This window comes from Choloepus didactylus, chromosome 18 (genome assembly GCF_015220235.1).
Source record: "Choloepus didactylus isolate mChoDid1 chromosome 18, mChoDid1.pri, whole genome shotgun sequence".
NCBI classification, from domain to species: Eukaryota; Metazoa; Chordata; class Mammalia; order Pilosa; family Megalonychidae; genus Choloepus; species Choloepus didactylus.
This window is the reverse complement of record NC_051324.1, coordinates 75,438,692-75,464,165: the sequence shown is the minus strand read 5'-3', so window position 1 is coordinate 75,464,165 and position 25,474 is coordinate 75,438,692. Positions and strand designations below refer to the sequence as shown.

The 25,474-nt window shown below is 64.8% G+C and overlaps 3 protein-coding genes across 5 annotated transcripts; all 3 read left to right on the top strand.

Annotated features, from left to right (window-relative positions):
• Positions 1–168: 168 nt before the first annotated feature.
• Positions 169–10,436, top strand: P4HB (prolyl 4-hydroxylase subunit beta). Its single transcript, XM_037810681.1, has 11 exons — positions 169–424; positions 811–1,017; positions 2,380–2,513; positions 2,665–2,802; positions 6,694–6,798; positions 6,999–7,124; positions 7,390–7,590; positions 8,008–8,128; positions 8,227–8,408; positions 8,673–8,759; positions 9,451–10,436. Exons 1-11 carry the CDS (start codon positions 274–276, stop codon positions 9,529–9,531), a joined length of 1,533 nt encoding a protein of 510 aa, XP_037666609.1. The 5' UTR covers positions 169–273; the 3' UTR covers positions 9,532–10,436.
• A 2,543-nt stretch (positions 10,437–12,979) lies between these two features.
• PPP1R27 (protein phosphatase 1 regulatory subunit 27) lies at positions 12,980–14,791 on the top strand. 2 transcript variants are annotated; one of them, XM_037810752.1, is made up of 4 exons: positions 12,980–13,135; positions 13,797–14,097; positions 14,191–14,341; positions 14,578–14,791. In XM_037810752.1, exons 2-4 carry the CDS (start codon positions 13,908–13,910, stop codon positions 14,699–14,701), a joined length of 465 nt encoding a protein of 154 aa, XP_037666680.1. In that variant the 5' UTR covers positions 12,980–13,135; positions 13,797–13,907; the 3' UTR covers positions 14,702–14,791. The 2 variants fall into 2 exon arrangements, with proteins under 2 accessions (XP_037666680.1, XP_037666681.1); XM_037810753.1 differs by lacking the exon at positions 12,980–13,135 and adding an exon at positions 13,724–13,729 and having other exon boundaries at positions 13,907–14,097.
• A 202-nt stretch (positions 14,792–14,993) lies between these two features.
• Positions 14,994–21,825, top strand: MCRIP1 (MAPK regulated corepressor interacting protein 1). Of its 2 annotated transcripts, none has more exons than XM_037810742.1 (5): positions 14,994–15,038; positions 19,898–19,953; positions 20,119–20,237; positions 20,809–20,910; positions 21,049–21,825. In XM_037810742.1, the coding sequence occupies exons 2-5, from the start codon at positions 19,946–19,948 to the stop codon at positions 21,111–21,113; spliced, it is 294 nt and encodes a 97-aa protein (XP_037666670.1). In that variant the 5' UTR covers positions 14,994–15,038; positions 19,898–19,945; the 3' UTR covers positions 21,114–21,825. The 2 variants fall into 2 exon arrangements, with proteins under 2 accessions (XP_037666670.1, XP_037666669.1); XM_037810741.1 differs by lacking the exon at positions 14,994–15,038 and adding an exon at positions 15,740–16,817.
• Positions 21,826–25,474: the final 3,649 nt, after the last annotated feature.

Here is a 25,474-nt window from a genome sequence, read left to right as displayed (position 1 = left end):
GAGGCCTCCGTAGCGATTCCCAGTCCAGGCCGGGCTCTGGTGTGGATCCCCAATCCGGGCGCGGCGGGGGCGGACCCGGGTCCTCGCCGGCCAATCGGCGGCGGGCCTGCGAGAGCGCGTGCGCGCCGCGGCCGGGGAGCGGCGGGTGGGGGGAGCGGGCGCGCCCTCGGCCCAGCGTTTATAAAGACGAGGCCGGCGCTCGGCGCGCGCTCTGGTCACCTCGGCTGTCCCGGCGGCGCCCCCTCCCCGCCCCGCCGGCCCCGCCGCCCCGACATGCTGCGCCGCGCTCTGCTCTGCCTCGCCCTGGCCCTGGCGGCCGGGGTCCGCGCCGACGCCCCCGAGGAGGAGGACCACGTCCTGGTGCTGAAGAAGGACAACTTCGAGGCGGCGCTGGCGGCCCACAAGTACCTGCTGGTGGAGTTCTGTGAGTGCCCGCGCGCTCGGGAGGGCGGCGAGGGCATCCGCGCCTCGGCCCTCGGGGCGAGCACAGCTGCGAGCCGCTCGGCAGCCGGGCCGGTTCCGTCCGAGTCTCGGGCGCTCCCCCGGTCCTGACGTTCGTAACTCCGGGTTCTCAAGGGGAGGCTCCGCGGATACGTCGGGGGATTAGCCTTCCCGGGCCGGGGGTGACAGCAGGGTGGGGGTTTGGTGTGGTTTGTCACTCATGGTCTCTGTCCCAGCATTATTGCCCAAGAGCCGCAGGGTATCGGCTCGGCGCCGTGTGTAACCGGGGTTATCTCGGGGAGGAGAAGGAAGGAGGCCTGGAAGGACTGGACCAAGCACCCCTTCCCAGCCCCTGATTTTCTGTTCCAGATGCCCCTTGGTGTGGTCATTGCAAAGCCCTGGCCCCCGAATATGCCAAAGCAGCCGGCAAACTGAAAGCAGAAGGATCCGAGATCAGACTGGCGAAGGTCGACGCCACGGAAGAGTCTGATCTGGCTCAGCAGTACGGCGTCCGCGGCTACCCCACGATCAAGTTCTTTAAGAACGGAGACACGGCTTCCCCCAAAGAGTACACAGGTGGGAACGTGGCCCTGCCTCTCAGTCGTGACTGAGAGGTGGGAAGGCAAATGAAGAGGCACGAAGGGAACGTATCCTCGGCCTGGGTCCTCCATCTGGCGAGGAAAGTTCTCAGCCAGGAAGAAGTCCTGGGGTGTAGGGTGTGTGGTGTGATCTGTGGCAACATCCTGGGTCGGGAAGGCGAGGCTGCTGGTGGAGGCAGGGAGCCCGAGCTGGGGCCCTCCTAAGCACCGGGGGCTCCAGGGTTATAGCAAGCCAGACACCAGCAGGGCACGTGCGCGCTTTCTCACCCTCCCCGTGGAGGAGGGCGCCAAGGCTTCGTGGCATTAGGTCTGCCTCGGCAGCACAGCGCTGTTGGCAGCAGAGCTCGACCTCAGGTGCTGCCCAAAGAGGCCGGAAGGGAGCAGGTGGCCCTTTGATGCCAGGTGGGTGCCGGTGGCACCTGTCAGCCCCATGTGGGATGCGGCCTGTGGCCAGCTCCCTCTTGGGTAGCTGCCCTGGGAACAGCCCTGTCTTGTTATTCTGATACTCTAATTACCAGTTCTGGGCCGCCCAGTAATTCCAATTTTATTGTGCCCGTTTGTAGTTGTGTTTGCTTTTAGAACAGGAAGTACCTTGTCCAAAGGTGTCATGATCCTGCTACTGATACTTTGGTCTGTAGGTGAGGCAGCTGCTCTTAAATCCACTCTGAGCCGGCGACTCAGCTTCGTCACCACTGGGCGGGATCCTTTTAACTTGCCCACTCGGCAGCCCCTCCCCAAGTTGTACCAGGGAGTCAGATGCCTCTTGAGTCTGGTGCTTCCCTGTTTTGTTTTATCCATTCTTGGTGGCATGCAGCCACGTGTGATCTCTCTCGTTCTCACCAGTCTGGGAGGAGGTGAGTAGGGCAGCCACAATGCCTGACCCTCCTGGGCTAAATCCAGGCCTGGGAGACAGCAGCTGGTTTCACAGGTGGGGATCCCAGCACTAAGGTCGATTTTCTGATGGGCCTGTTTTTGTTCCATGTCTCCGAAGTTAAGACGAAGCCCGGCATGGGATCTTTGGGGTGAAAACCTGTGTGTGAGTGTGTGTGTGTGTATGCGTGTGTTTAAATGACAAAGGAAATTTAAAAAACCTGGAGGGATTCAAGAAGAAAAATAATTGGTAATCCCATTACCCAGGACAGAATCCCTTTTTCCCCTCCTTCTAACACAAGCCCAATCTCACACACAGGGGCGCCCTTTAGAAACACACCTGAGAGGGCAGGTAAATGAGGTACAGTGGTTTCTGTGTATGGGCCTATCAGGCCGAGGCTCCGAGTGTGGCCAGGGCGGTGGCGGCACCCCCAGCTTCAGCAGGGCGTCTCCGTCTGTTGGGGTGCAGCTGGCAGAGAAGCAGACGACATTGTGAACTGGCTGAAGAAGCGCACGGGCCCCGCTGCCACGGCCCTGGAAGATGGGGCGGCCGCCGAGTCCCTGGTCGAGTCCAGCGAGGTGGCGATCATTGGCTTCTTCAAGGTAGAGGCCCTGGAGCTTCGCATGTCCCCTCCTGGCTCCGTGCTGCCCGTGTCCCCAAGGTCCTGGGCGCAGGGTCGGTCCCGCCCCCTCCCGTGGAGGGGTCTTCTGAGCTGGGCCTTGTGGCCACCTCTGGTGTCTCCTCCTTTTCCAGGATGTGGAGTCTGACTCCGCCAAGCAGTTCTTATTGGCAGCAGAGTCTGTTGATGACATACCATTTGGAATCACTTCCAACAGTGACGTGTTCTCCAAATACCAGCTCGACAAGGATGGGGTTGTCCTCTTCAAGAAGGTGAGTCGCTCCCAGGCAGTGCCCAGGCAGCACGGCTGCAGGTCTTCAGGGGGTGGGGTTGCACACATTACTGCCCGGCTGTGAGGAACCTTGTCCCCATGAGGCCTTGGCCTTGGGACCTGCTCATTGACCTGGAGGACATCGTCTGTTATCCGATTTTGTAACATCAGACTGCAGGACACACTTCAGACCTTTGGGCTCTGGGCCCTTGGTCTCCCAGTCAGCCCAGGATGTGGTGTTGGGTAGAAGACACCAGCGGAGCCACGTTTGAGTGTGAGCTCCTGGAGGGAGGTTGCAGAGCCCCTCTGTATGCCTCCCAACCCCCAAGAGCCTCCCCAGACCCCAAAGGTTCCTGGCAGAAAGCTGCTGATTGGGGGTGTCAATTCCCCCTTGCTAAGGGGCCGCTGTGGGCACTAAGCATCTGAGCTGCTCCCAGGGGCAGGCCAGGGGCAGGCCAGGAGCAGGCCAGGAGCCGTACCAGGACAGCACCCCAGCAGGGCCCTCCTGCCTCAGTTGCCAGGTGGTCAGTGGGATGAGGCTGAGCCCCCGAGCTCTCAGGGCAGGGCCGAACCGTGCAGTGATGCCATTTGAACAGCTCGGGGTTCCATGGAAAAGGAGAGAAAGTTCTGTCACAGAGAAGCCAGGGCGGGTGTCTCTGGGAGAGGGTGGGGACAGGGTCTCTGAGTCCGGCCCTGTCTATGCCCGTGGAAGGATCTGAGGAGCCACGTGGCCAGGAAGGGGGCGCGGCATCCGGAGACTGTGTCGGCCTGTGTGAGCGAAGGTCGAAGGTTGTTTCTTGTAGGGACGTCACGTAGGGAACAGCCAGGCAAGATTCACCTTCTGTGGTGACTGCTGTGACCTGAGCCCTTTGCCGGGCTCCGCAGGGCAAGGGGACAGGTTTCCGGAGGCCTCGGGCCACCTGGGCCACTCTGGGGCTGCCTGCGCTCGTTTCCTCGGCCTTTCCCGCCAAGGCTCTTGGGACGACGAAAAACTCAGTCTCCCCAAAGTGCCTGCAACTGCCGCGGTGGCTGTGCCCGGGAAACTCTAATCGGCGCCTGATAGGTAAAGCAGTGAAGTGCGGAGTGGGGCACGGAGCCAAGGTTTCTCCCACCCCCGCAGCGTCTCCTGGGCCTGTAGAAACGTGCTTCTGTCTCTGCTGGGTCTACCCGGCGCTCTCCCAACGCCTGAAAATCTCGGGCAGCCGTTGATAGCGCCCGGTTGAGGCTCGGGCACCTGGGCACCTGGAAGTCAGGGCGGAGGGTTTCTTATTCTTTTTTTTTTTTTTTTTCATTAATTCACCAGCATATATTTATTGACTTATCCACTTGTGTGCCATGTACTGTTCTAGACACAGGTTATATCTCAGTAAAGAAAATACGTATGGATGTGTTTTTCCAATTAGGGAACGTATATTCAACATACTGGAGATAGACACAGCTCACCTGGGTGGACAGATGACCGGCGATACAGCGAGCAAACGGGACATTCCATGTGTTTCCTTATCACATTTCTGAAGCTTTGGTGAAGCCCCAGCCAGGTGTGGCCGAGGCAAACGTTCGAATCCTGGTCCTCTCTGCTGGCTTGACAATGTCAGAGGTTGCCCTTTTATTTATGACCCTCGTTTATCTTCATTCAGGTCGTCATATCCAGCATCGTAGCTGCTAAATTAATTACAGGATTTTTCTGTGTGCAAAGTTCAACTTTTTTTCCTTGCAGTTTTATTGCAGTCACACATGTTTCTTGTTCTTGGTGCAGAGAGCTCGGTGGGCAGTAGGGGGTCCGTTCAGGTGACGTCCATGGGCTCATTGCCCAGGACCAGGCCTGGTGGTTCCCCCTGCGGCTGGAGCTGTCTGGCGGGCAGCACACCCATGCCTGCTTCAGCGGGTCCTGGCAGAGATCGCAGACTTAGCTTCCTGTCAGCCGTGCTGGGGGTCAGGGGACGCCCAGGGCCATCGTCCCGGACTCACCTTGCTCCTCCTCCTGGGGGACCCTCAGAGTAAGCTGTCTTCCTGTCCTCCCGGCCACCGTGGGAGCTGGGCTGATCTGGCTGCTTCCTGGGGGGACCCGGTGGCCGGGCTCTGGGAGTGACTGGCTGCCGCTTACCCTGCCCTTCCCTGGGTGCCGAGCGGGCTCTGGTCGGTGGCCTCCGGAGATGCGCTCATTGGTTCAGCGAGCTGAGCATCCTGTATCTTTACTTCCTTTCTCATTTACATCATTCTCTTTTTCATTCTTTAACACCGGGGGAGTGAGGAGTGGGCTGTGCCGATTCTTCAGCTGCGGGGCCAATGCCCCCTCCACCAGCTTCTTACACCGTCAACGATGGTGATGCCATGCCTGGTGGGTTCAGGGCTCTGCCCAGGGCCTGGCTTCCTGCCAGCTCCACCTGTTTGGTTTTTACGGGCGCAGAGTGTGCGCACGGTGTGACATGAAGAGGCTGCAGTCCCGGGCAGGTGTGTGCCACCCTTGGGGTGTCTCCGCAGGCGGTGGGGCCACCAGCACTCCCCACTCCGGGGGGACGCTGGAGGTGGCGTCTTAGCTGGCCCCCGGTCACAGCCCAGCGTTGCACCTGGAGAAGAGCAACCTGGGCCCCGCTGTGGCCATTTCCCAAATGCGTTCTGGCCCCTGCCAGCTGCCATCGCTCCAGCCCTGTGTCTTCTCCCCTCATGGGTCGGGGCGGCGGGGTGGGCGCCGGGCTGTGCTCGTGGCTGCGATGGCACCTCTGTCCAGGGGTGTCTTGCCACGGGAGCTGCAGTGCGCAGCCCGGGCATTCCAGGCGTGGGAGGCGACAGCCCACTTCCCCGGCAGTTACTTTGGGGAAGTGTGAAGGAAAATGGCTCGCAAGAAAAGACAGTTTCTTGTAGGAAGTTTGAAGTAAATGATGCAAGGCTCGCCTGAGTTAAGAAGCCTTGAGCACATCAGGCAGACACTTCCTGCCCTCGAAATTCTTCCTGTTCGCCCCAGAAGGAGCGGGACGGCGCGTGCCCCATCCCGAGGCCGGGACCTTCCGGCCGAGGCTCCACCTACTGTTGTCTGCGGGGACGCTGGCTGGTACCGGGCACGGTGTCGACCCTACGGGGCTTTTGTTACGTGGATTCTGCCTCCCGGTTTATTGTGTTAGAAAGTAAAGTCAAGAGTTTATGGTAATGGTTGTCCATAATGTGATGTCACAGATAACATTCTTATGAAAAATAATTCTTCCCGAGCAAAACACTTTTTGTGACGAGAGCAGCCCTGCTCTGGCGTCTGCCAGCCTGTCCCACGCCACACAGCCTCCGCGAGGCCTACTGTACGCAGGCGAGAGACTGAGCCTGGGAATGACAAATAATATCATGGTTTTAAACAAAAGTGGCTTTGACCTTGAAGCACCCCGAAAGGGCCTCAGGGAGCCCCAGGTGTGTACGGGCCACACTTTGAGAAACAGTTTTAGAAACTTGGAGATGAAGAAGGCGATTTACACTGAAGCTGTCACCAGGGGAAGTGGAGGTCCTCAGGCAGCAGGGGTGGAACGCACGCCCGGGGACAACGTGCCTTGAGGAGAGTGGCTGCCGTCCGTGGCATGCGGAGGTCCTGCCAGTGCTTCTGGGAAGCAGAGTAACGCTCCCCCGGGTGATGCTGGCCCAGCCGGGATGGCACTGAGCACCTGTGGCTGCCATGTGGGGCTGGGCAGGGGCCGGTCGAGCCCTGCTGGCTGCTCGGGACAGCTGGGGGGACAGGAGCACTTGGCGTGAGTGGGGTGGACATGAGCCCCTCGTGGATCCCACATAGTGGCAGCAGGTGACGGGGCTGGGATGGGCTATCATGGGACAAACTTCTGTCCTGTTTCCTGTCTCTCGGGCCCAGTATGGCCAAGATTGCAGGAGGCTCGCTCACGCCCCTTCTCTCCACCCTCAGTTTGATGAAGGTCGGAACGTCTTTGAGGGGGAGGTCACCAAGGAGAACCTGCTGACCTTCATCAAGCACAACCAGCTGCCGTTGGTCATCGAGTTCACGGAGCAGGTAGGGACCCTCCTGGCAGGCTCCCTGCCTCACGGGTGGGAGGGGGTTGGAGGTCTGGCCCCAGGGACCTTTCGGGTGGACGAGACGGTCTGTTCCCGTCACTGTTGTCCAGGTGGCCAGTGGCTTTGGGGGCCAGCGGGAGAACATCCCGCACAGGTCACATAGCTCGTGGCTCTGAGTCCCTCGTGTCTGTGACACAGACGGCCCCGAAGATTTTTGGAGGTGAGATCAAGACTCACATCCTGCTGTTCCTGCCCAAGAGTGCAGCTGACTACGACGGCAAGCTGAGCAACTTCAAGAAGGCAGCGGAGAGCTTCAGGGGCAAGGTGGGGCCTTGGCACATCCCGGCTCACGGTGCCGGACAAGGCTCGGGGGTGTCCCTCTCGGGCTTGGAGGGCTGCAGGGGCTGCTGTGGCCTCCTCTGGGCTCGGTGGGGGGTGGCCCAGGTACCGGCCGGCTGGGCAGGGAGATGCATCAGCCGGTGTGCGTGGCGCCGGTTCGCTTCACCGGGAAGAGACAAGGCAGAAGCAGACGTGTCGCCCGGGCAGCCTGCTTCCCCGGCGCCCGCCTCACGGGCCTGCTCTCCCCCAGATCCTGTTCATCCTCGTCGACAGCGGCCACGGCGACAACCAGCGCATCCTCGAGTTCTTTGGGCTGAAGAAGGAGGAGTGCCCGGCCGTGCGCCTCATCACACTGCAGGATGAGATGACCAAGTACAAGCCCGAGTCCGAGCAGCTGACGGCAGAGAGGATCATGGAGTTCTGCAGCCGCTTCCTGGAGGGCAGGATCAAGGTACAGGCGCGCGTCCGGCGGGGTACCCTCCAGCCAGCCTCACGCGCTCGGGACCCCAGGTGCCCCGCGGCCTTCTCTGCTGTGTCTAGAGACATGAGCGTGAAACTCCGGGGACAGAGCCCGTGAGGCGGTGGGCAAGCCCTGTCCTTGGGGAACCCGCGAAAGCGCTGGGGCCACCTGGGTGTGCATCGGGGCTGATGCCGCGGCCGTCCTTGCCCTTCTGCGGGTGGGCTTGGCGTGCTGGGGTCACGCATGCCATCTGCACTGGCCACCCTCCGCCCTGAGGGTCCGTGAGCCCAATCAGCCGAAGGGGGCCCTGGACCTCACACCAGGAAGTCTCAGCATCAACTCCCCCAGTGCTGAAGCAGGTCTCGGCAGGGCCTGGGCCGCCCCAACTGAGGTCCATCTGCCCTGCAGCCCCACCTGATGAGCCAGGAGCTGCCCGAGGACTGGGACAAGCAGCCTGTCAAGGTGCTGGTCGGGGAGAACTTTGAGGAGGTCGCTTTTGATGAGAAGAAGAACGTCTTCGTGGAGTTCTGTAAGTTGGAGCTGCCGCCCACTGCCTGGCTGGGGCACCTGCTTGGGGAGTGGGCAGCTGGGTGGCCCTGCCTGCCTCTCAGGGCGGCTTCTCTCCAGATGCCCCGTGGTGTGGGCACTGCAAGCAGCTGGCGCCCATCTGGGACAAGCTGGGGGAGGCGTACAGGGACCATGAGAGCATCGTCATCGCTAAGATGGACTCGACGGCCAACGAGGTGGAGGCGGTCAAAGTGCACAGCTTCCCTACACTCAAGTTCTTCCCTGCGAGCACAGACAGAACGGTGGGCTGGGGGACAGGCGGGCACGGGGCAGGGGGCTGGTGGTAACTTCCCGGGACCCCAAGACTTGGCGTCTGGGACAACTGTGGGCTGCTCGTGACTTGGCTTCCACCTGTTGTCCCCCAAGGCGGCCTTCCTGGGAACCTGTCACCAGGGAAGCCTGGAGCCAGACAGGTCCAGGGAGGGGGTGCCGAAAGCACTCCCACTCTGCGTGGGGGCCCAGGGCCCAGGCCTGCTTCATGCTTCTTGCCCTTCATGTCCCCACAGGTCATTGATTATAATGGGGAGCGGACACTAGAAGGTTTCAAGAAGTTCTTGGAGAGCGGTGGGCAGGACGGGGCAGGCAGCGATGACGTGAGTGTGTTTTGTGAGGACCCCAGGGCCTGCGGCGGCACTTTGGCCAGCGTCGCCTCGGCCTCTGGGGGAGAGCCCAGAGCACCTGCTCCCAGCAGCTGGGGTCCTGCCAGTCTCGGCATGTGGCAGCCACGGGAACTGGCAGGGGGCTGCGTGCCCAGGTCAAGGGCGTGGGGGCAGCTGCTGTGCAAAGCAGGAGGGGGAGGGAGGGTGCGGCCAGGTCATGGGGCCTTTGTCTTGCTCGGCAGCTGGCCTCAGTGTCCTGTAAGTCATCTCTAAAGTGGGGAAATGTTTTCTCTCCTCAAATGTGGACACGTCAGGGAGGTCCTGGGGGACAGGAGTCCCGTGGGACTGCGTGTCGGGGGGCATCTGTGCAGGCTGCCCCATGGGGGTGTGGCGGGGACAGCTGGATGCTCAGGCAGCCCCACGGTGCCGGGGGAAGGGGGCTGCCTTGGTCACCCTCGGGCCGTCACCCGCTAGGGACCTGTCTGGTGGGCAACCCCACCTCCCCCCGTCTCGTAGTGAGAAGCAGCTCGTGCTGCCCCTGCCCGGGAAGACCCCAGTGTGTCCACCTCCGGAGGGCTCACGGGTTGGCTGCTTGGACCGCTGCGGCCATGGCCAGCCTGGTCCCGGTGGGGTGGGGTCGGGCGTGGCCCTGGCCTTGACGTCACCCGTTTGCTTCATGCCTCAGGATTTAGAAGATCTCGAAGAAGCTGAAGAGCCTGACATGGAGGAAGACGATGACCAGAAAGCTATGAAAGATGAGCTGTAATGAGCAGCCAGACTGGGACCCCGAACGTGACACCCCTCGGCGGGCCACACACCCCAGCAGATGCCCCCAGACCTGCAGCTCCCGCACGGCGAGGGCACCTGTCGGAAACCCAGGGACTTCGCTCACATAACACTTCGTCCTCTGATACACGTGTGAATTTAAATGTTTCTTTTGCTTTTCAAATTTTGGAAAGGGATTTGTCTCCAGGCCAGCCCATTTTGGTGGACTCTTTTTTGCTTTTTTCTTTTTTAAATCGTGATGTACTTTTTTGTACATGGTTTTTTGTCCAGAGCGCTCGCTAAAATGTTTTGAAGTCTCACGCTGGAAACGCTTTCCTCCTGATGGAGAGGTTTACGCTATCGCTTTTAAGTTTCTCCTGTGGGGTGAAGCGTTTTCGATGTCAGCTGTTGTCACCTTGGTCGAGCTCCCCTGGAAGCTCCTGCTCCCCACATGGGGAGAGGACACCCCAGCCGGACACAGCCACCCCCCTCCTCCTGCAGTGTCAGGGCGTCTGGACCTGGGCCTCGCGTTTTCTGGCTCGGTGGAGACTTCCGGATCTCTGCTGGAGGGTGACCCCCACCGTGTAGGGAGAAGGGGAGGGAGCTGTGGGCCACAACCCAGGACGGGCCTAAGGCAGTGTCCCTCTCCTCCTCAGGCCAGGGCTCCTTGCCCTTCTGTCCGTCCTGGGGCGGCTGGGATGGGTGCACGCTGTGAACAGATGCAGGGTTCCCACTCCTCCAAGCGAGGCGGCTGGGGCCTGCCGGGGCACAGGGTGGGAGCTCAGGTTCAAGGCCAGGAGGTGGCTCTGGGTGCCAGAGCTGCACGGCGACAGCCGTCCTCCAGGCCCCTCTGCCACAACATTGGAATTGAACGCATCGGCCAAATAAAGTTGAAATTATACTCTCTGCGGTGGTCTCTGCTTTATGCTTCTCTGAGCCTCGTGGGACTGATCTGAGGAGACGGGTGGGGTTTGGGGCATCACTGACAGGCATCTGTCGGAGCCATGTTCACCCACAAGCCGCACACGCCCCAAGCGTACAGCTCGCGAACGCCCTCAGAATGAGCACGACTGGGTGGCCGGCCGCACGTGAGTTTTCTCAAGGCAAAGCTGGAGCTCGGGTGTGGCAGAGGGAGGCCTGCCTGGCGCGGCTGGGCTGACCCCGGGCCCAGTGGCTCCTGCGGGTTTGTGAGCACTGGAGGGCACCAGGTGCCCTGCAGGACCCGCCTCCGAGGCCAGTGTCAGCGAAGTAGCAAGGCCCTTGGCCTCTCTCCCTTCCCCTCCCTTGGGTGGTGTTGAGAGAAGTCCCGTTTCCAAGATGACATTTGGCTTATGAAGTGGGTTTGCACCAGGAAAAGGACCACCAGGACGGAGCGCCTCCCCGGCATGGGTGCCAGCCTGCCGGGCAGTGGAGGTGACAGCGCTTCTGCACTCAGATCGCAAGTTGGGTTCCTGCCAGGCCCCTGCGGGAGTGGACCCCGGGCCTTCGGGAGGGGGCCCTACAGCAGCCAGGGTCTGGGGGGGAGGGCACAGACAGGCATCTCTGAAGGTCAAGGGTGGAGCTGGGCCTCTTGGTGGGACCTGGGCTGGGACCCACACCCCTCAAACATCACCCTCAGATTTGCTTTGAGTGTAAATTGCTTCCCGGAGTAGGTGGTGTTAAAACCCTGCCAAGACCCGGAGTAGGTGGTGTTAAAACCCTGCCAAGACCCGTGGGTCCCTCCAAGCTCTGATGTCCCTGTGCTGGAGGGAGCCACCCCCATGGGACCCACCGTGGGGGCCCACACGTGTCCCCCACAACGCCACCAGCCATGGTCCAGGCCTTCCCGGGTGCTGGGACAGCTCAGCCCAGCAGCAGGGAGCACAGAAGGTGCCCAATGAGGACCCCCCGAGGTGTCCGGCCCTCCCGACGGGCCGCCTACCCACGCCTCTGCCACCTCTGGGGCCTGGCTGCTGCTGACATCTGTCCACCTGCAGAAAAGGCCCCCGTGGCTCCTCATCGGCCTCCAGAGCAGGGGTGCGGCAGTGGGCTGGGGTGCACTGTCCCTGACAACCAGCGGTGTGGAGCGTGGCCAGGTGCGGCTTCTGGGCGCGGCATGTGAGTCGCTGACACCCCCGCTTTAGCAGCGGCAGCCGGTGGTGCGGTCCGGGCAGGTCCTGCTGGGAGGCTGTGCCCCGGGTCCGGAACCAGCTGGCAGGGCTGGGGGCCCAGGCGAGGCAACGTGGAGGTCTCTGGGCTGCTCTCCCGCCCTTGCTCTCTGTTCAGCTTTACGGGTGCGGAGAAGCCGCTGGCTCGGACTCTAAACAGGAAATTCTCGGGGTCCCCTGTGGCCTGCCCCGGGACCTGCACCCAGCTTTCCTAACGGGCCCTTGGGCTTCGAGTTTCCTGTGGCTCTCAGGGTGGCACTGCCGGCAGCCCGTAGCCTTTCCGAAAGTCAGGCGGTAAGCTTTGTAATCAATCAGTTTTCCCTCCTCCAGAGAGTAGACGCTTCAATACCCAGCCAGGAGGGTCAGGGAGGAAGCCACGCAGCCCCCGGGCTGGCCCAGTGTCGCGCTGCGGGAAACAGCACACTTCCTCTTCCCCGACGGCAGCAGGCTGGCTGTGTGGCTTCCAACAACAAGGCTCAGGAGTCAGAGGCTGCAACTCGGATCGGTGCTCCGGAAGACGTCTGCTCCCATGTCCTCAGGAGGATACACGGCACAGCACCTTCTTGGGGAGCTGCCGAGGCTGGGAGACTCTGGTGGTCAGTCCCTTCTCTGATCCAAATAGAGACCCAGGGCCCAAAGCCTCCCCTTTGACCTGGAGGAGGGCACTGGAGGAGCCGTCTGGGGTCCCCAAGCAGGCGGAACCTGGTGGGCTTGCTTCATCCCTGCCAGGTGGGGGGGCAGCTTCGGCAGCTTTCACCCGATCCTCTCAGAGGTGGGGAGGTAGAACTTTCCACAACAGAGGACGATCTTCACGTGAAGGGAAAGTTCTGCCTCCCGTCTGCAGCCGAGAAGTTTCTGTCTCCAGCTTTGCTTAAACAAGCCCAAAGGGACTCGCTGTGGCCTCCCAGAGGCCAGGATTTGTGACCAAGCAACACTTTCCTCTGAGGCCCCAAATGCAGGGACACTGGGGGCCCCCAAGGTCAGGGGCACACGGCGCAAGGCCCCCAGGGCTAGGCATGCTGGGGGGTGTCCCCGGGCACCAAGGAAGGTAGAGCAGCAGGCTGGCAGGGCAGGGATGCCTCAGTTTCCCGTCGCACTGGACAAGAGGCTTTGCACCCAGAGGGTGCCTAGTAAGTTTGATTTGATTTTGTGGGATCCAGAGTGGCCCAGTGAGGCTGGGGCTACTGCCAGCCCCTCCGGGCAGGTGGTCTTGGTTCTCTCAGGCCACAGGACCCCCAGGGGGAACACCGGCTGCCCCTGACCCTGCTGACATGCCCCATCGACCTCGGGAACACGGGTCTAGGTGGCAGAAGCGTAGGCAGCAGACAGCACCTAAGGCTCCCGGGTGCGTTTGCAACTCCCACAGGGGTCTGCACTGAGGCGGGTGTGGATGGAGCACACGACCCAGGGTCACGACGGCCCCCGTCCTCAGGGTGCAGACCAGAGGCCGCCATCCAGGTGAGGATGTGGGTTCTGGACACTGAGTCCCCCACGGCCCAGGAGGGATCGCAGGGGGAACAGGCACGGGCCGAGGGTGTCTGGGGGCCACGCACCCTGGGGCTGGCTGGGCAGGAGGTGCAGGGGTCAAGATTTTAAGCTACGGTGCTGGGGAGCCTTCTGCACAAGAGAGCAGCCCTTCCTAGATCCAGGCTTGGGGAGAAGGCTCTGAGAGCTGTGAGCCACGCTGGGAGGTGAAAATGTTGGGCAGGGAGTTGGGTAGGGCCTCCCTGTCCACGGCACGGCCAGCACCTCTGGCTCCCTCAGATGTGCAGGTGTCCCCTGGTTTCCCGGTGGGGGGAGGGCAGTGTGCAGAGGCAGCCCTTCTCCCTCTGTCCCTGTGGGGTGGCCTGCTTTGCCCTCGGCCTTCTTTACACGCTCTGTCCTTCTAGTGCCTTCTTCTGCCTTCCAAAAACACCTTCTGGGTCCAGCTGTGGGACACAGAACCGCAGCCAGGAAGCATCTGACCTCTTTGGCCGGGCACGACGACAGGCGCGCTGAAAGATGAGCTACCAACCTGATCCCGGACACCTCCCTGGGAGGGGGGCGGCTCAGGTTCGGTGTGACCGCGCAGCTTTATATAGCCCCGTGTGCCCTATATAAGTCAGAAGTGTCCTGTCAGGGAGAACTCGGACACTGTGCTGGGACCTTGCCAGCCAGGAGAGCCCTACGTTAGTCTGCTTGGGCCCGGCGCTCCCCCACCTGTGCTCAGCCCACTCCACGGCCCCCCAGGATGCCCAGCAGAACTGTCCGCTACACCCGCTACAGTCCCGAACGGCGGCGCCGGCGGCTGTTGGCTGAGCGCAGTGTCCGCTTCCCCAACGATGTCCTGTTCTTGGACCACATCCGCCAGGGAGACCTGGAGCAGGTGGGGCGTTTCATCCGGGCCCGGAAGGTCACCCTGGACATGATTCACCCCTCAGGTGGGTGCCGGCCGGGGGCTGGCCCGGGGCCGGGGGGAGGGGGCAAGGGACCCGCATGCCCCAGCCGGACACCGTCTCTCTGACCCTGGCCAGGCCTGGCTGCCCTGCACGAGGCCGTGCTCTCTGGAAACCTGGAGTGCGTGAAACTGCTAGTCAAGCATGGCGCGGACATCCACCAGCGTGACGAGGACGGCTGGACGGCCCTGCACATCGCCTGCAGCGACGGGTACACCGACATAGCCAGGTGAGCGGTGGGGGCAGGCCACCAGGCTGGCGTCTGGGAGGTGGTCCCCCAAAAGGCAGCCCCGGCCGCGGCGGCAAGGACCCTGAGGGCCTGGGAACCCTGCCCCTGCACAAGAGCGGATTGGGCAGCGGGCCAGTTTCCAAAGTCTCAGGTTTCCTCCTCATCACGCTACCTGGAAAAAACACCGGGGGCCTCAGGACCCCAGCCTGACACCCCGGCGCCCTCTGCACCCCCAGGTACCTCATCTCCCTGGGGGCAGACAGAGATGCAGCCAACGACGACGGGGACCTGCCCTCCGACCTCGTGGACCCCGACTTCAAGGAGCTGGTGGAGCTCCTGGAGGGGACCAGGGTGTACTGAGCCGGGCTTCGGGACGCGCGCCCTCCTCTGCGGAGCCCCCACCCCGGGCTCACGCCCGCCCCCCACTTCTCTGGCCCGGCTTTTTCTCCAGGTGCCTTTTTTGTATGGTGACACTTTTTACTTTTTCAATAAACGCGATGCGCAAGCCCGTGGCGGTGGCCTCGATTCCGGGCGTCGGCGGGTCCCTGCGGCTCACGTGGGCCGGGAACCCGGGGGTCCCCGCGGCCGGCGCCGTCACGTGCCGCGGCCCGGGGCCTCCTGCGCCTGCGCGGCCGCCGTGGCGTCACTTCCGGCCGGGGCTTCCCAGCTGGCGGCGGCGGCGGCGGGGCCGGGCGAGGTGAGCGGGCGGGGCGGGGCCGGGCGGGGCCGGGCGGGCGCGCGGCGGCCGGGGGCGCCCACCGGGTCCTCGGCGACCCCCGCCCGGCCCACGGAACCCCGGGCCGCGCCCCTCCACCACGCCGCCGCCCGGGGCCGCGCAGCCGGCGGGGGGCGCGCCCTGCCCGGGGGTCCCGGCCGGCGCGGGGCTGTGGGCGGCGGGGGCGGGGGCCGCGGCCCGGGGGTCCCGGGGGTCCCGCGGGGATTGGGGCTGCTTCTCCTCCGAGGGCGGCGGGCGCCGGGGCCGCCCCATCCCCCGAGGCGGGCGTCCCGGAGGAGGCGCTCGGCCCTTCCCGCGGCCCGGCCTCCCCCGGGCGGAAGGGCCGCCCCCGAGCCCGCAGCCCTGAGCGCGGGCGCTGCTGCCGCGAAGCCCCGGTACCGTCCCCTTCCGTCCCGGCCCGGGCAGCCTTCCCAGCGTCGCCTTTCGGCTGGGCCCCGAGGATGTGGTGGCTCGGGGCAGGCGCCCGGGAGCGGCCTCCGGAGGATGGCCTCGGCCTGGGGCGAGCGGGGCGTGCATGGCTTAGGAGGAGGGTGGACACGCCAGGGTCCGGGGCTCGGGGGAAGCTGCTGCTGCTGCCACCCGGGAAAGGGGTCACGGGCTTGGGCCCGGCGGGGACGCGCTGCCTGGGGGTCCTCAGGGGACTTCGGGGGATGCCGCGCCGGTACCCTGCTGGCCCTGACTGGGTCACAGGCCATTTTCCAGAAGTCTTACTGGCCAAGACTGGGCAGAGAGCCTCCCAGGCACAGGGTGTGGAGGGTGGCGCAGCCGAAGGAAACCTGAGCGTCAGAAATTCCAGAGGAACACGGAATGGCCAACGGCATCATCGGTTCTAACTCCGGAATATCCAGTGTCGCTTTTCTGCACAGCAGAAGCTCATCTTTTCCGTGTTTGAGGCAAAGGGCCAGGGACCTGGACTCCGCCTGCTCCCTGTTGGGTCTCCCACACCCCCTTTTCTCTGGAAGAGGAAAGTACGGCACAGAGCCATCAAGACCCAGCCTGCCCCTGTTCCAGGGGCTGGGGGCCCGGCTGCAGGAGGCTCAGGCCAGCTGAGGGTCTGGCCCACACCCAGAGGCCCTGGGCGGGCGGGTTGGCATCACTTGGCAGGCCCTGCTCTGCTGAGTGGGCTGCCTCGCCCCGCAAGCTCCAGTTTCCTCGGCTCTGGCCACACCGCCTGTAAAGCACCTGACGTGGTGGCCGCTGGCCACCAGCCTCTGGCAGCCGTCAGCTGTGGTGGGCAGCAGGTGCCCCCTCACAGTCACTTCTCTGGGTTCCCACCTCGCTGGCTCTGCAGCCAGATGGCCCAGCACCGTCCCTGTCCATGCTCGATCAGCAGGTCCCCTCAGTCTCAGAAATGTGCAGGCAGACAGCAGAGTACGTGACCACTGCGTCCATCACCGTGCCAATTAAGGAGCCCCGAGATCCGTCAGAGGTGGTGGCTGCATGGCGCTGGGCTTCCCTCGCTGTTGGAATGGGTGGGCGCCCAGCCAGCTTCCATGGACAAGGCTCAGGGAGGAGAAGAGCAAGCCTTGGGGCATAGGGGTGGCAGAGTGCTGGATCACGGAAGAGTCCAGAAGCGTCCTATGCTTGGAGGCCGTCCTGCCAGGCCTCATGGGGCTTGATGTTGGGGTTGAGTCCTTCAGGACGCACAGGCACAGCGGCCTGGCAGCAGGTGACTCCTGTAAAGCAGAGTGGCTGGACTGCAGGCTCGATGGCCTGGAGGCCCTGGGCTCTGGCCGGCTGGTGAGTGACTTGGGGACAGTGGGATGATGCCAAGCTGGCTCCCGTGTGCATCACGGCCTGAGGGGCTGGCGCAGGAAGCCGTCCCTGCGTGGGAGGAAGGAAGTGGAGAGAATGTGGGTGTGGGGGTCAGGCATGGGGGCCAGGAGGAGGCTGTCACTGGGTGGCGTCACATGTGGGAGGTGCACCTAGTTTTGCGGTCCCCGGAGAGAAAAAACGTCATTGATGAACCATGACACGTTAAAGTGCAAGATACGGCCAGTTTCAGGGACGTCAGGATGGGAGAGGCCCAGAGCCGCCAGGACGTGGTCCGCCCGCTGAGGGATGGGAGCAGGTGCCGAGGGACTCACTGTGGCCGGGGCAGGGTGGGGCTTGGTGGCAGCTTTCTGCCAGGTGGGTGGAGTCAGGGCAGGTGTGTGCCAGGTGGCCTGGTACAGCCCTCCTCCCGCCGGACCCCTCGCCTCAGCCGGGCCTTTGCACGGCATCCCTGGTGCTGCTCTCCCGGCCTTCTCGCCTTTTCCCACGTTCTGGGTCTTTCCACACCTGGCTTTCCACTGACCATAAACACGCTCAAGTTTTCTGCACTTAGCCCAACTCCAGCGATCTCTGGGCTGGGCCCCCACTGGGTCTCTGGCTGCCTGGCGTCCCCCCCCCGCCCCTGCGGTCTCCGCACTGGCCTCCCATCTCCGCCAGAACATGGATGCTGAGGTCGTTGGTAAATCTGCTGTGCCTGGGCTAGAGGTCACCTCTTGGTTCAGGACGCCTTGACCCCAGCCACCCCCTTGGAGTTCCTCTGTCCCCGACCCCGGAGACGCCATCCTTTTCCTGATCTGACACCCCTGCTTGTACTCCAGGTCTGCTGTCCTCCGTGTTCTCTGCCCAGGCCCTGCGAGCCTTTCACTCGATCCTCCCCCCTGGGTGGGGCTGCACCGGGACAGCGGGCACAGCTCCCACCCCACGGAGCTCCTGCAGAGTGTGCTGCTGTCAGCCCCCAGAGGGAGAAGTGGTCCTCTCCCCCTTCCCAGGAGCCCCCGCTGGCTCCCCGAGCCCCTCATCACTTTGCCTGGCATCCTGGCCTCAGGCTCATCCTCTCGCGTGCCCTCCCTTCCCTGTCAGTGTGGCCACACAGCTCCTGTCCGTGCGGGTTGGCATGGGAAGGGACCAGCTGCTTCTCGGGGCGGCTCTTCCAGGGCATCACTGGGCCTTCCTGGCCATTCTCATGTGTGCCTCCTGGTGCCCAGGTGGTGCTTCTCTCTTGGGTACACGTCGTGGGCTGTGCTGATTTATTTGCTTTTTAATGGAAAATTTCCCTTGGGGTCAGAACCATGGGGCCCAGGGCCGGCGAGTGACGAGTAGGCCACTCCCTGCCACCCGTTTCCGGCGGAGCAGACCTCTGGGCTTGCAGGGAGCTGCTGGTGCTTCCAGGACATGCCGCAGTGGGCGCCAGGAGTCATGCCCACGGTGGCCCCGGGTGGCAGGGTTTCCGTGTGTTCGGGGGCAGGGGGTAGTCAGACGCTGAGCGGGGAGGGGAGAGTCTCCGGGCTGGGAAGGCTCCGCGGCAGCGCTCGGGCCGCCGGGGGAGGGGAGGCAGGAGGACGGGGCCTTCCTGGTGCCATTCAGTTTTCCTCCGAGACTGCACCGAGTGCTTGGCAGCCCTGCAAGTCCACCTTCCAGGCAACATTCTAGAACCTTTTGGGCATAACGTCCCAAGGGTAGTGCATGCCCGGTGGTGTGTGGTGTGAATACAGGACCCTGCACGCACCAGCGTCACTGTCACGGCCACCTCAGCTGCACAGCGCCCCCCACGCTGCCCGAGACTGCATGCATGCAGCCGGTACCGTGGCCCGCGGCTCCCGGGCAGGTGCAAGCTGGGGGCAGCTGCTGTGCAGGGCCACGGAATCGTGGGGAGCCGGGCAGGGCCTTGATGGGGAGCCAGAATAGGGAGTGAGCATCCCACGGGAGCCTCAGAGGGTGGCCCGTGAGGGGACCCCAGGCCGAGAGGCCTGCGTTTGTAAGGAAGCCAAGGAGAGGCCACCTGGGGCATCCTAGGGGGAGCAGCCAGGGCCAGGCCGAGCCCCTGGCGAAGCCCTGCAGGCCCCTTGCCTGAGCTCGCGGCCTGGAGTGTGCGAGGAATGTACCTGTGGCCCCACTTGGGGTCCTCAGGCAGCGCACTGTTCCCTGTTGTGGCGCTGGCCAGGGCTGGGGACCCCAGGCCCCAAGGAAGGGGAGGTTGCCGGGGCCTGCCCGGCTCCTGGCTCTCCAGGGACTGGCCTTGCACGCCTCTCTCTGCCGGCCCATGGGCTCATGTGTTCCCGGACAGGGGTCCTAGTGCAGGGCCAGGTACACGGTGGGCAAGTCCCACCTTCAGTCTGGGGTTCATGCAGGCGGGAGGACACACGGAGCCTGGCTTCCCCGAGTCGTCTGAGCCGCTGCCTTCCCCGGGGCGCAAAGCATTTCCTGTCCCAGTTGGGGAGGGCCAAGAGGGTGTGCCGGCCCTGCGGCCACTGCGAGAGGCAGCCTAAAAATAAGCACCCCCAGCCCATCCCGCCGGCTGTGAAAATCCCCGGGCCTGGGATGCGGCCGCCAGTCACTGGGTCGGCCTGGCCTGGCTCACCCAGCTGGAGCAGCCCCAGCCTCGGGGCCGGCTGTGCCTGGGAGCTCGGCCCGTGCCGGGTGAGAAACGAGCCTCCGAGGACAGAACCGGCTGGGCCCCACGGCCAGGGCAGTGTTAGGACTCACTGGGGGGACACCGAAGCCCCCTCCTGCACCCCAACTGCCTTCAATAGGTGCTTGGCTACTCGGGAAGCAGGGATATGAAGGGGGCCCACGCCCTGCGGGTTGGGGTCCCAGGCCACAGCGCTCACAGATGCTGGGAGCTGAGGGCTCCCGCCGAGCTGCCAGGTGCACCCCAACTGGTCTGCATCGGGCAGCTCACCCCTCTAGTCCCCTACAAGCCACCCCTCTGGCCCACCCTGGGGACGCCGTTGGCAGCAGGGACAGCCAGGTTGGTGCACAGCCTTGGGAGGTGGACGCCCTGCTGCAGGGGACGCCACGTCCATCCTGTGCCCGGGCTGCCCTTTCAGAGGCCGAGGGGATCGGGCAGCGCAGCGCGAGGACCAGACACCCCAGCGATGACCAGGTGAGCCTTGGGGTACACAGTGTGGCCTCTATCTCTGTGCCCCCCCCCCACGCACACGTTCCTCCAGTCTCCCTCAGACGCTCTGCTCCTCCACCCCTCACATGTGCCCCATCATGTGCGGCCCCCTGCACGGCCCCTCACACGGCTCCCACCCCGCGGCCCCAGCTCGCCCGTCTCCAGGGTCGTCTTCCACGGCAAGAGGAACAGCAGCCCCCGCTCTCCTGCCAGCAGCTCCGAGATCTTCACCCCGGCCCACGAGGAGAACGTGCGCTTCATCTACGAGGGTGGGTGCCCCACGGAGCCCCAGGGCCCCTTTCCTGCCCCTATCTGGCCACGGCCTTCTGGGGACCAGACAGGCTGATGGGGTCAGGGGGAAACGGAGTCCAGTAACGGGGGTCGGCGCTGGCAGTGGCCGGGGGCCCCGAGGCAGCACCTGTGGAGTGGACAGCTTCCTGGGGGCGTGTGGCACTGCTCGGCGCTGGGGGGGCCTTGGTGTGTCAGGGATGGTGCACAGGCCAGTGCGGCTGGAGGTGCGTGTGTGAACGTGTGGGGGGGTGGGGGGAGCCCCCGTGGGAGTGGCACTGTGCCCTGAAGACCCCAGGGAGCCAGGCTGCCCCCAAGTTGGACAGGGGTGGGGCCCCCATGGCTGGCCAGGGTGCCGAGGCAGCAGCACCACCCAGGGAGTGGAAGCTAGAACAGATGCTGTCCCAGGGCAAGCAGGGGTGGAAGCTTCTAGAATGCACACGCAGGAAAGCAGGCCTGTGGAATTGGCCTCTGAGGGGAAGGCGGGTGCAGGGTGCACGGGCCATGGAGCTGCTGGCCCCGATGCCAGCTGAGCGCCCCTCTTTGCCGCAGCCTGGCAGGGCGTAGAGCGCGACCTGCGGAGCCAGATGTCGGGCAGCGAGCGGGGCCTGGTGGAGGAGTACGTGGAGAAGGTCCCGAACCCCAGCCTGAAGAGTGAGTCGGGGACCCCCCGCCCCCGCGGCCCCAGGAGGGGCTTGGCGGGGAGTTGGGCTGGAGGAGGAGGAGGACTCTGCCTGCTTGCTTCAGAGGCAGGGCTCTCTCGAGGGTCCCACCTGCCCCCCCACCCCACAGCCTTCAAGCCCATCGACCTGGGCGACCTGAGGCGCCGGAACCCGCAGGACGCCAAGAAGTCCTAGCGTGCCAGGCAGCCACCCCGGCCTCCGGAAGCTCAGGGTCGCAGCGCGGACACGGGTTTCCCTCCCGTGCGCCGACTCCAGAGGGGCAGGAGCGGGGCTGTGCTCAGGGCGAGCTGCAGACCCCAGGGGCAGGATGGGTGGTCCCATCCAGCGCCACCTCCCCAAGTCCCCTTCCCTCATCTCCACCCCGTTCCTGGGGGGTCTGGACCCCAGCAGCCCCTGCCCCAGCCCTGGCCTAGCTGTGTCTTTGGAGCCTTCTGGCCCCACCTGCTCACTCTGGGGGCCCCAGACCCCCTCTTCCTACCACCCTGTCTCTGTCTCCACCTCCCTGCCCCTGGTCACTGACCTCCAAGGATACGAGGTGAGAAGGGGTCTCTGGAGTCTCAGGCTGTGTCCTGCGCCAGGATCTGTCCCCGAGGTGGCCGAGAGGCAGTACCCAGCTCTGCTCCCCGGGACCCCTGGGCTGCTCACCCTCCAGCCCCTGCCTCCTCCCGGCCTCATCCTCGGGGCAGCCCCCGTGGTGTCCTGGCCGCCAGTGCAGAGGCCCCTGGAGCCTGCCCCCATGAGCAGTGGCGCTGAGGCTGGCCCTGAGCTGCAGTGGTCCTGGCTCGTCTTGGCTCTGGGAGTGTGCCTGGGAGGGTCACCAGGGCCCCCTTCCTCCCTGTGCCCTCCACAAGCCAAGTGTCTGTGCAAATAAAGGGTTGGCACTGGGTGCAGTCTCCTGGGCCGTCTATGGCACCCTTGCCCCTTGCCCACCCTGGGCCACACCCTGCCCCCCACACGGCAGCGGCCTGGAAACCCGCCATCATGGGCAGGGCCTGGGGAGCTCAGAAATGATCAGTTTGAGCTTTGGGATTCCACTGAGGAGAGAGGCAGGACTGCTCTCTTCTGGCCACGGGCTCCCCGTCGGGGCCCTTCCCTGAGGATAGGGGGCTGGAGGCAGCAGCACCCCACCCCCACCCCGGATGGCCTGGACCCAGCCTCCTGGCACAGCTTACCCGGGGCCAGCTTGGGACTGCACTTAATCTCTGAGGGCTGAGGAGTCCTAGCCTGGGAGCAGCCACTCCCGTGCAAAAGTCAGAGCAGGACCGGGCTCCAGAGCACCCTTTCCCGGAAGAGCTCTCCAGGGCTTGGAGGCTCCCGGTGGCCCGGTGGGCCAGGGTGGGTGAGTGTCCAGGCCTGGGCGGGCAGCAGACACGGCCGGTTCTCCTGGGAGCAGCAGCGCCCACCCAGCCCAAGCCGAGTCCTCAGGGTCAACTGCGCAGCCTTGCTGGGTCTCGGGGGTGCAGGGGCTGGTCTTGCCAGGCGGGAGGACCTGAGCCGCCTCCCACTGCCGGGGTTCCCGGGGTGGGGGGTGTCAGCCAAGGTGGGTGTGCCCCCGGCCAGCTGCAAGCCCCCACCCGTGTGCCCTCCGCTCCCCACGTGTCCCGTGCCACCAGGGACAGGGCAGGAGATGAGGAGGCAGGTTTCACCCCCCTGGAGGGGGAGGGGGAGCTTGAGCCCCATGGGGCTGTGGCCCCTGTGTGATCTTGAGCCTCAGTTTCCTTCTTTGCAAAGTAAGGCTGGGGGCCAAGCAGACCCAAAGGCCTCTTCTGCCAACCGCGCCCTCGGGGTCGCCCAGGGAGCAGCTGGCCACTCCCCAGCCCAGCCTGGGTCCGCCCCTAGCCCCTCACCCACCACGGGGCAGGACGGCGCAGCAGCTCCTCACCTCACGCCCTGTGGCCTCCCGGGCGTTGGGGGCCTGTGCACCTCCCGTGGTGAGGGGCACGCCCTGCCCTCTACGCCTCTGCTCCCGTGCTCCCCGCCCCTCAGGCGCCCCCAGTGCCCGTGGGTGGGGGGTGGGGGGAAGGGCAGCACCCAGGGTCAGGGCTGTCGGGGGGCGGGGGTCCCCAGCTCACAGCAGCCCCCACCTCCCCTCAGCCATGGGGCCTGGTGAGCAGAGTCCTGGCCTCGCCCTCCCGCCCCAGGGGGGCTGCCCTTGGGGGTGAAGGTTCCGTGTTGTCTCAGAGCTGCCCAGGCTGGAAGGGGAGCGGAGCCAGGGCGGCTCGTGAGGTGCGGTCCCCACCCCGCAGCCGCCCCCCGAGGCCCTGGGACCCGCATGGCTCACAACACCCCCGTTTTACAGCAAGGCAGCTCCCGGATTCCCACAGCCTCCTGGCCCTTCGTTTCCTTTAGCACCCCACGGCAGCTCCGGGGGGCTTCATTACCCCGGATTGCCGCCGGAGGGGGTTGCCCTGTTTCCTGCTTGCTTTTTACATCCGCGGGCCCGTTTGAGGAGTGTCGCTTGGAGGAGGGCGGGAGCCGCCTTGTTTGCCCCCACCCCGCCGCCCGCTGCGCCCCGCACCACGCTCCAGCCACCTCTGGGGCCCCGAGCCATGTGCACCCCTTCTGCAACGAGCAGTCGTTCCCTCAAATCCAGCCCCCAGGCCCCGTTCCCGGGCAAGCCTGCGATGTGTCCGGTGCTTTACCGGCCCAGGCTGGAGGCGACGTGACATGCTGCGTGTGGTCTCCCTGCTCCCTCTCCTGTTCATGGACTGGCCATCCCGGGGTGCTCAGGGCTCCCCCATTCTGGGCTTGGCTGTCGCATCCTCGCGGCGCTCATTGAGCAGACCCCTCTGCCCCTGTGTTGCCTGCAGGCTGATGCCACAGGACCCTGCAGGGGTGTGGGGATGGGGCGGGAGCAGGAGCCTCGGGGCTGCCTGCACAGGTGGGGTTGCGCGGGGTGGGGGGTGGGGGTGGACCCCAGGCCGGGGTGAGGCCCAGGGCTGCTGCCAGGGGCAGGGCGGGGCGGGGCGGGCCAGCCCCCAGCCCTCCTCCCCGTTCCCCTCCCCCGAGGCTGCTCCTTTGCTGGCTCTTTGGGTTTTGTTTCTGTTTCTAAACCACGCGTGTGAATTGTTACCTCTTGAGTTTCCTGTTGGGCAGCCCACCGTGGAAGGCCAGGATCTCCTTCCCGCCTACCCACCCCCCGCCCCGTGCACAGGCCCCTTCCCAGCCACGTCTCCCCAGATAGATCTTTTTCTTGTTGGGTAACTTTGTTCACGTGGAAGTCGAGGGCTCGCGGTCAGAGCTGAGCCAGGGGGTGAGACCTCCCACCCCCCCCCATGCACACGCAGGGGCCACTCTGCCTCTGGGGTCAGCCCTTGCCTCTCCTGGGGTGACCCGTCTCTCGGAGTCTGTGTCTTTCTGGGTCTGCATCTTCATCTTAGGTGGGGCACACGCCTCACCCGGCTGCTCCAGGACACAGTGCACCGGCCCTCCCTGGGACACAGGTGTGCACGCCCCCTCCCACCCCTCTATTGCACACTCTTGGGCAGCACCCCTGCATTCTTTTTGGGGAAGGAGATGGGGCCCAGGCCCCGGCGGTCATGGGAAGGGAAGAGAGGGGGGAAGGCAGGAGGCCTGGAGCTCTTGTCCTCCCTGGTGGAGAGATGAGGGGACTGGGCCAGGGCCTCTCCCCCAGGAGCTGGCCCGAGTCAGAAAGTGGGGCCCCTCTGCCCGCCTGCAGAGGCCAGTGCTTACTGGCAGGGAGAGTCCGGCCCCTGCCAGGCCCCCAGCGCTCCACCGGCCTGCTCCGGTTCCCCTGGGGAGCCCAGACGGGTGAAGGACAAGGGCAGAGAGAGTCGGGGGTGGGGGGTTGTCAGGAGGCCCCAGGTGAGGGCACGGCCCCCCAGGCAGGCACAACCCGAGCTCAGCCGGCGTGAAGGAGAACCGGTTGGGGCCCACACAGGCAGCCGGGCAGCGAGGGCTGGCAGTGGAGCCCTGTCCCTGGGGCCTCCGTGGGCAGGGGAGTCAGGGCCTGAGGTTTGGGGACTTGGGGACAGAGGTGGCCAAAACTTCCAAGTCCGAGGCCTCGCAGCCACTGTCCATGGGTCCTGCAGAGGGTGCTGCACGCTGTCACCTCCCCAGCAGCCCCCATCAGCCACGGTGACACTGACGGCCCCTCTCGACTCCCGGGAGGGCCCAGCCTCCCCCGAACGCAGCTCCTGCCCCTGCCCACCCTGGGCCTGCAGTGGGCAGTGAGGGGGGCTCCCAGAGGGCCCCAGCGCCTGGCAGGTGCATAATTCTATTTACCTTCCTGCGAGGCCTCCTGTCCTTTAATTTGCTCCAATTAGCCTGGCTCTGCCTGGGTGGCTTCAGCCCACGTGTCCCGGGCTATGGCACTGCTGAGCCCGTAGCCGCTCCCCCAGGTTCCCTTCCCCCACCAGGCAACTCGGTGCCTGCCACAGGGCCCCAGAGGGGTCCCCGCTTCAGGACTCACTCGTGCCCCGGCTGCGGTGGTGCCCCAGGTCATCCCCAGCACCGCCTGACCATTCCTACACCAGAGGCCCCGGGTGGCCTGGCCTCCCTGCAGCGGGTCCAGC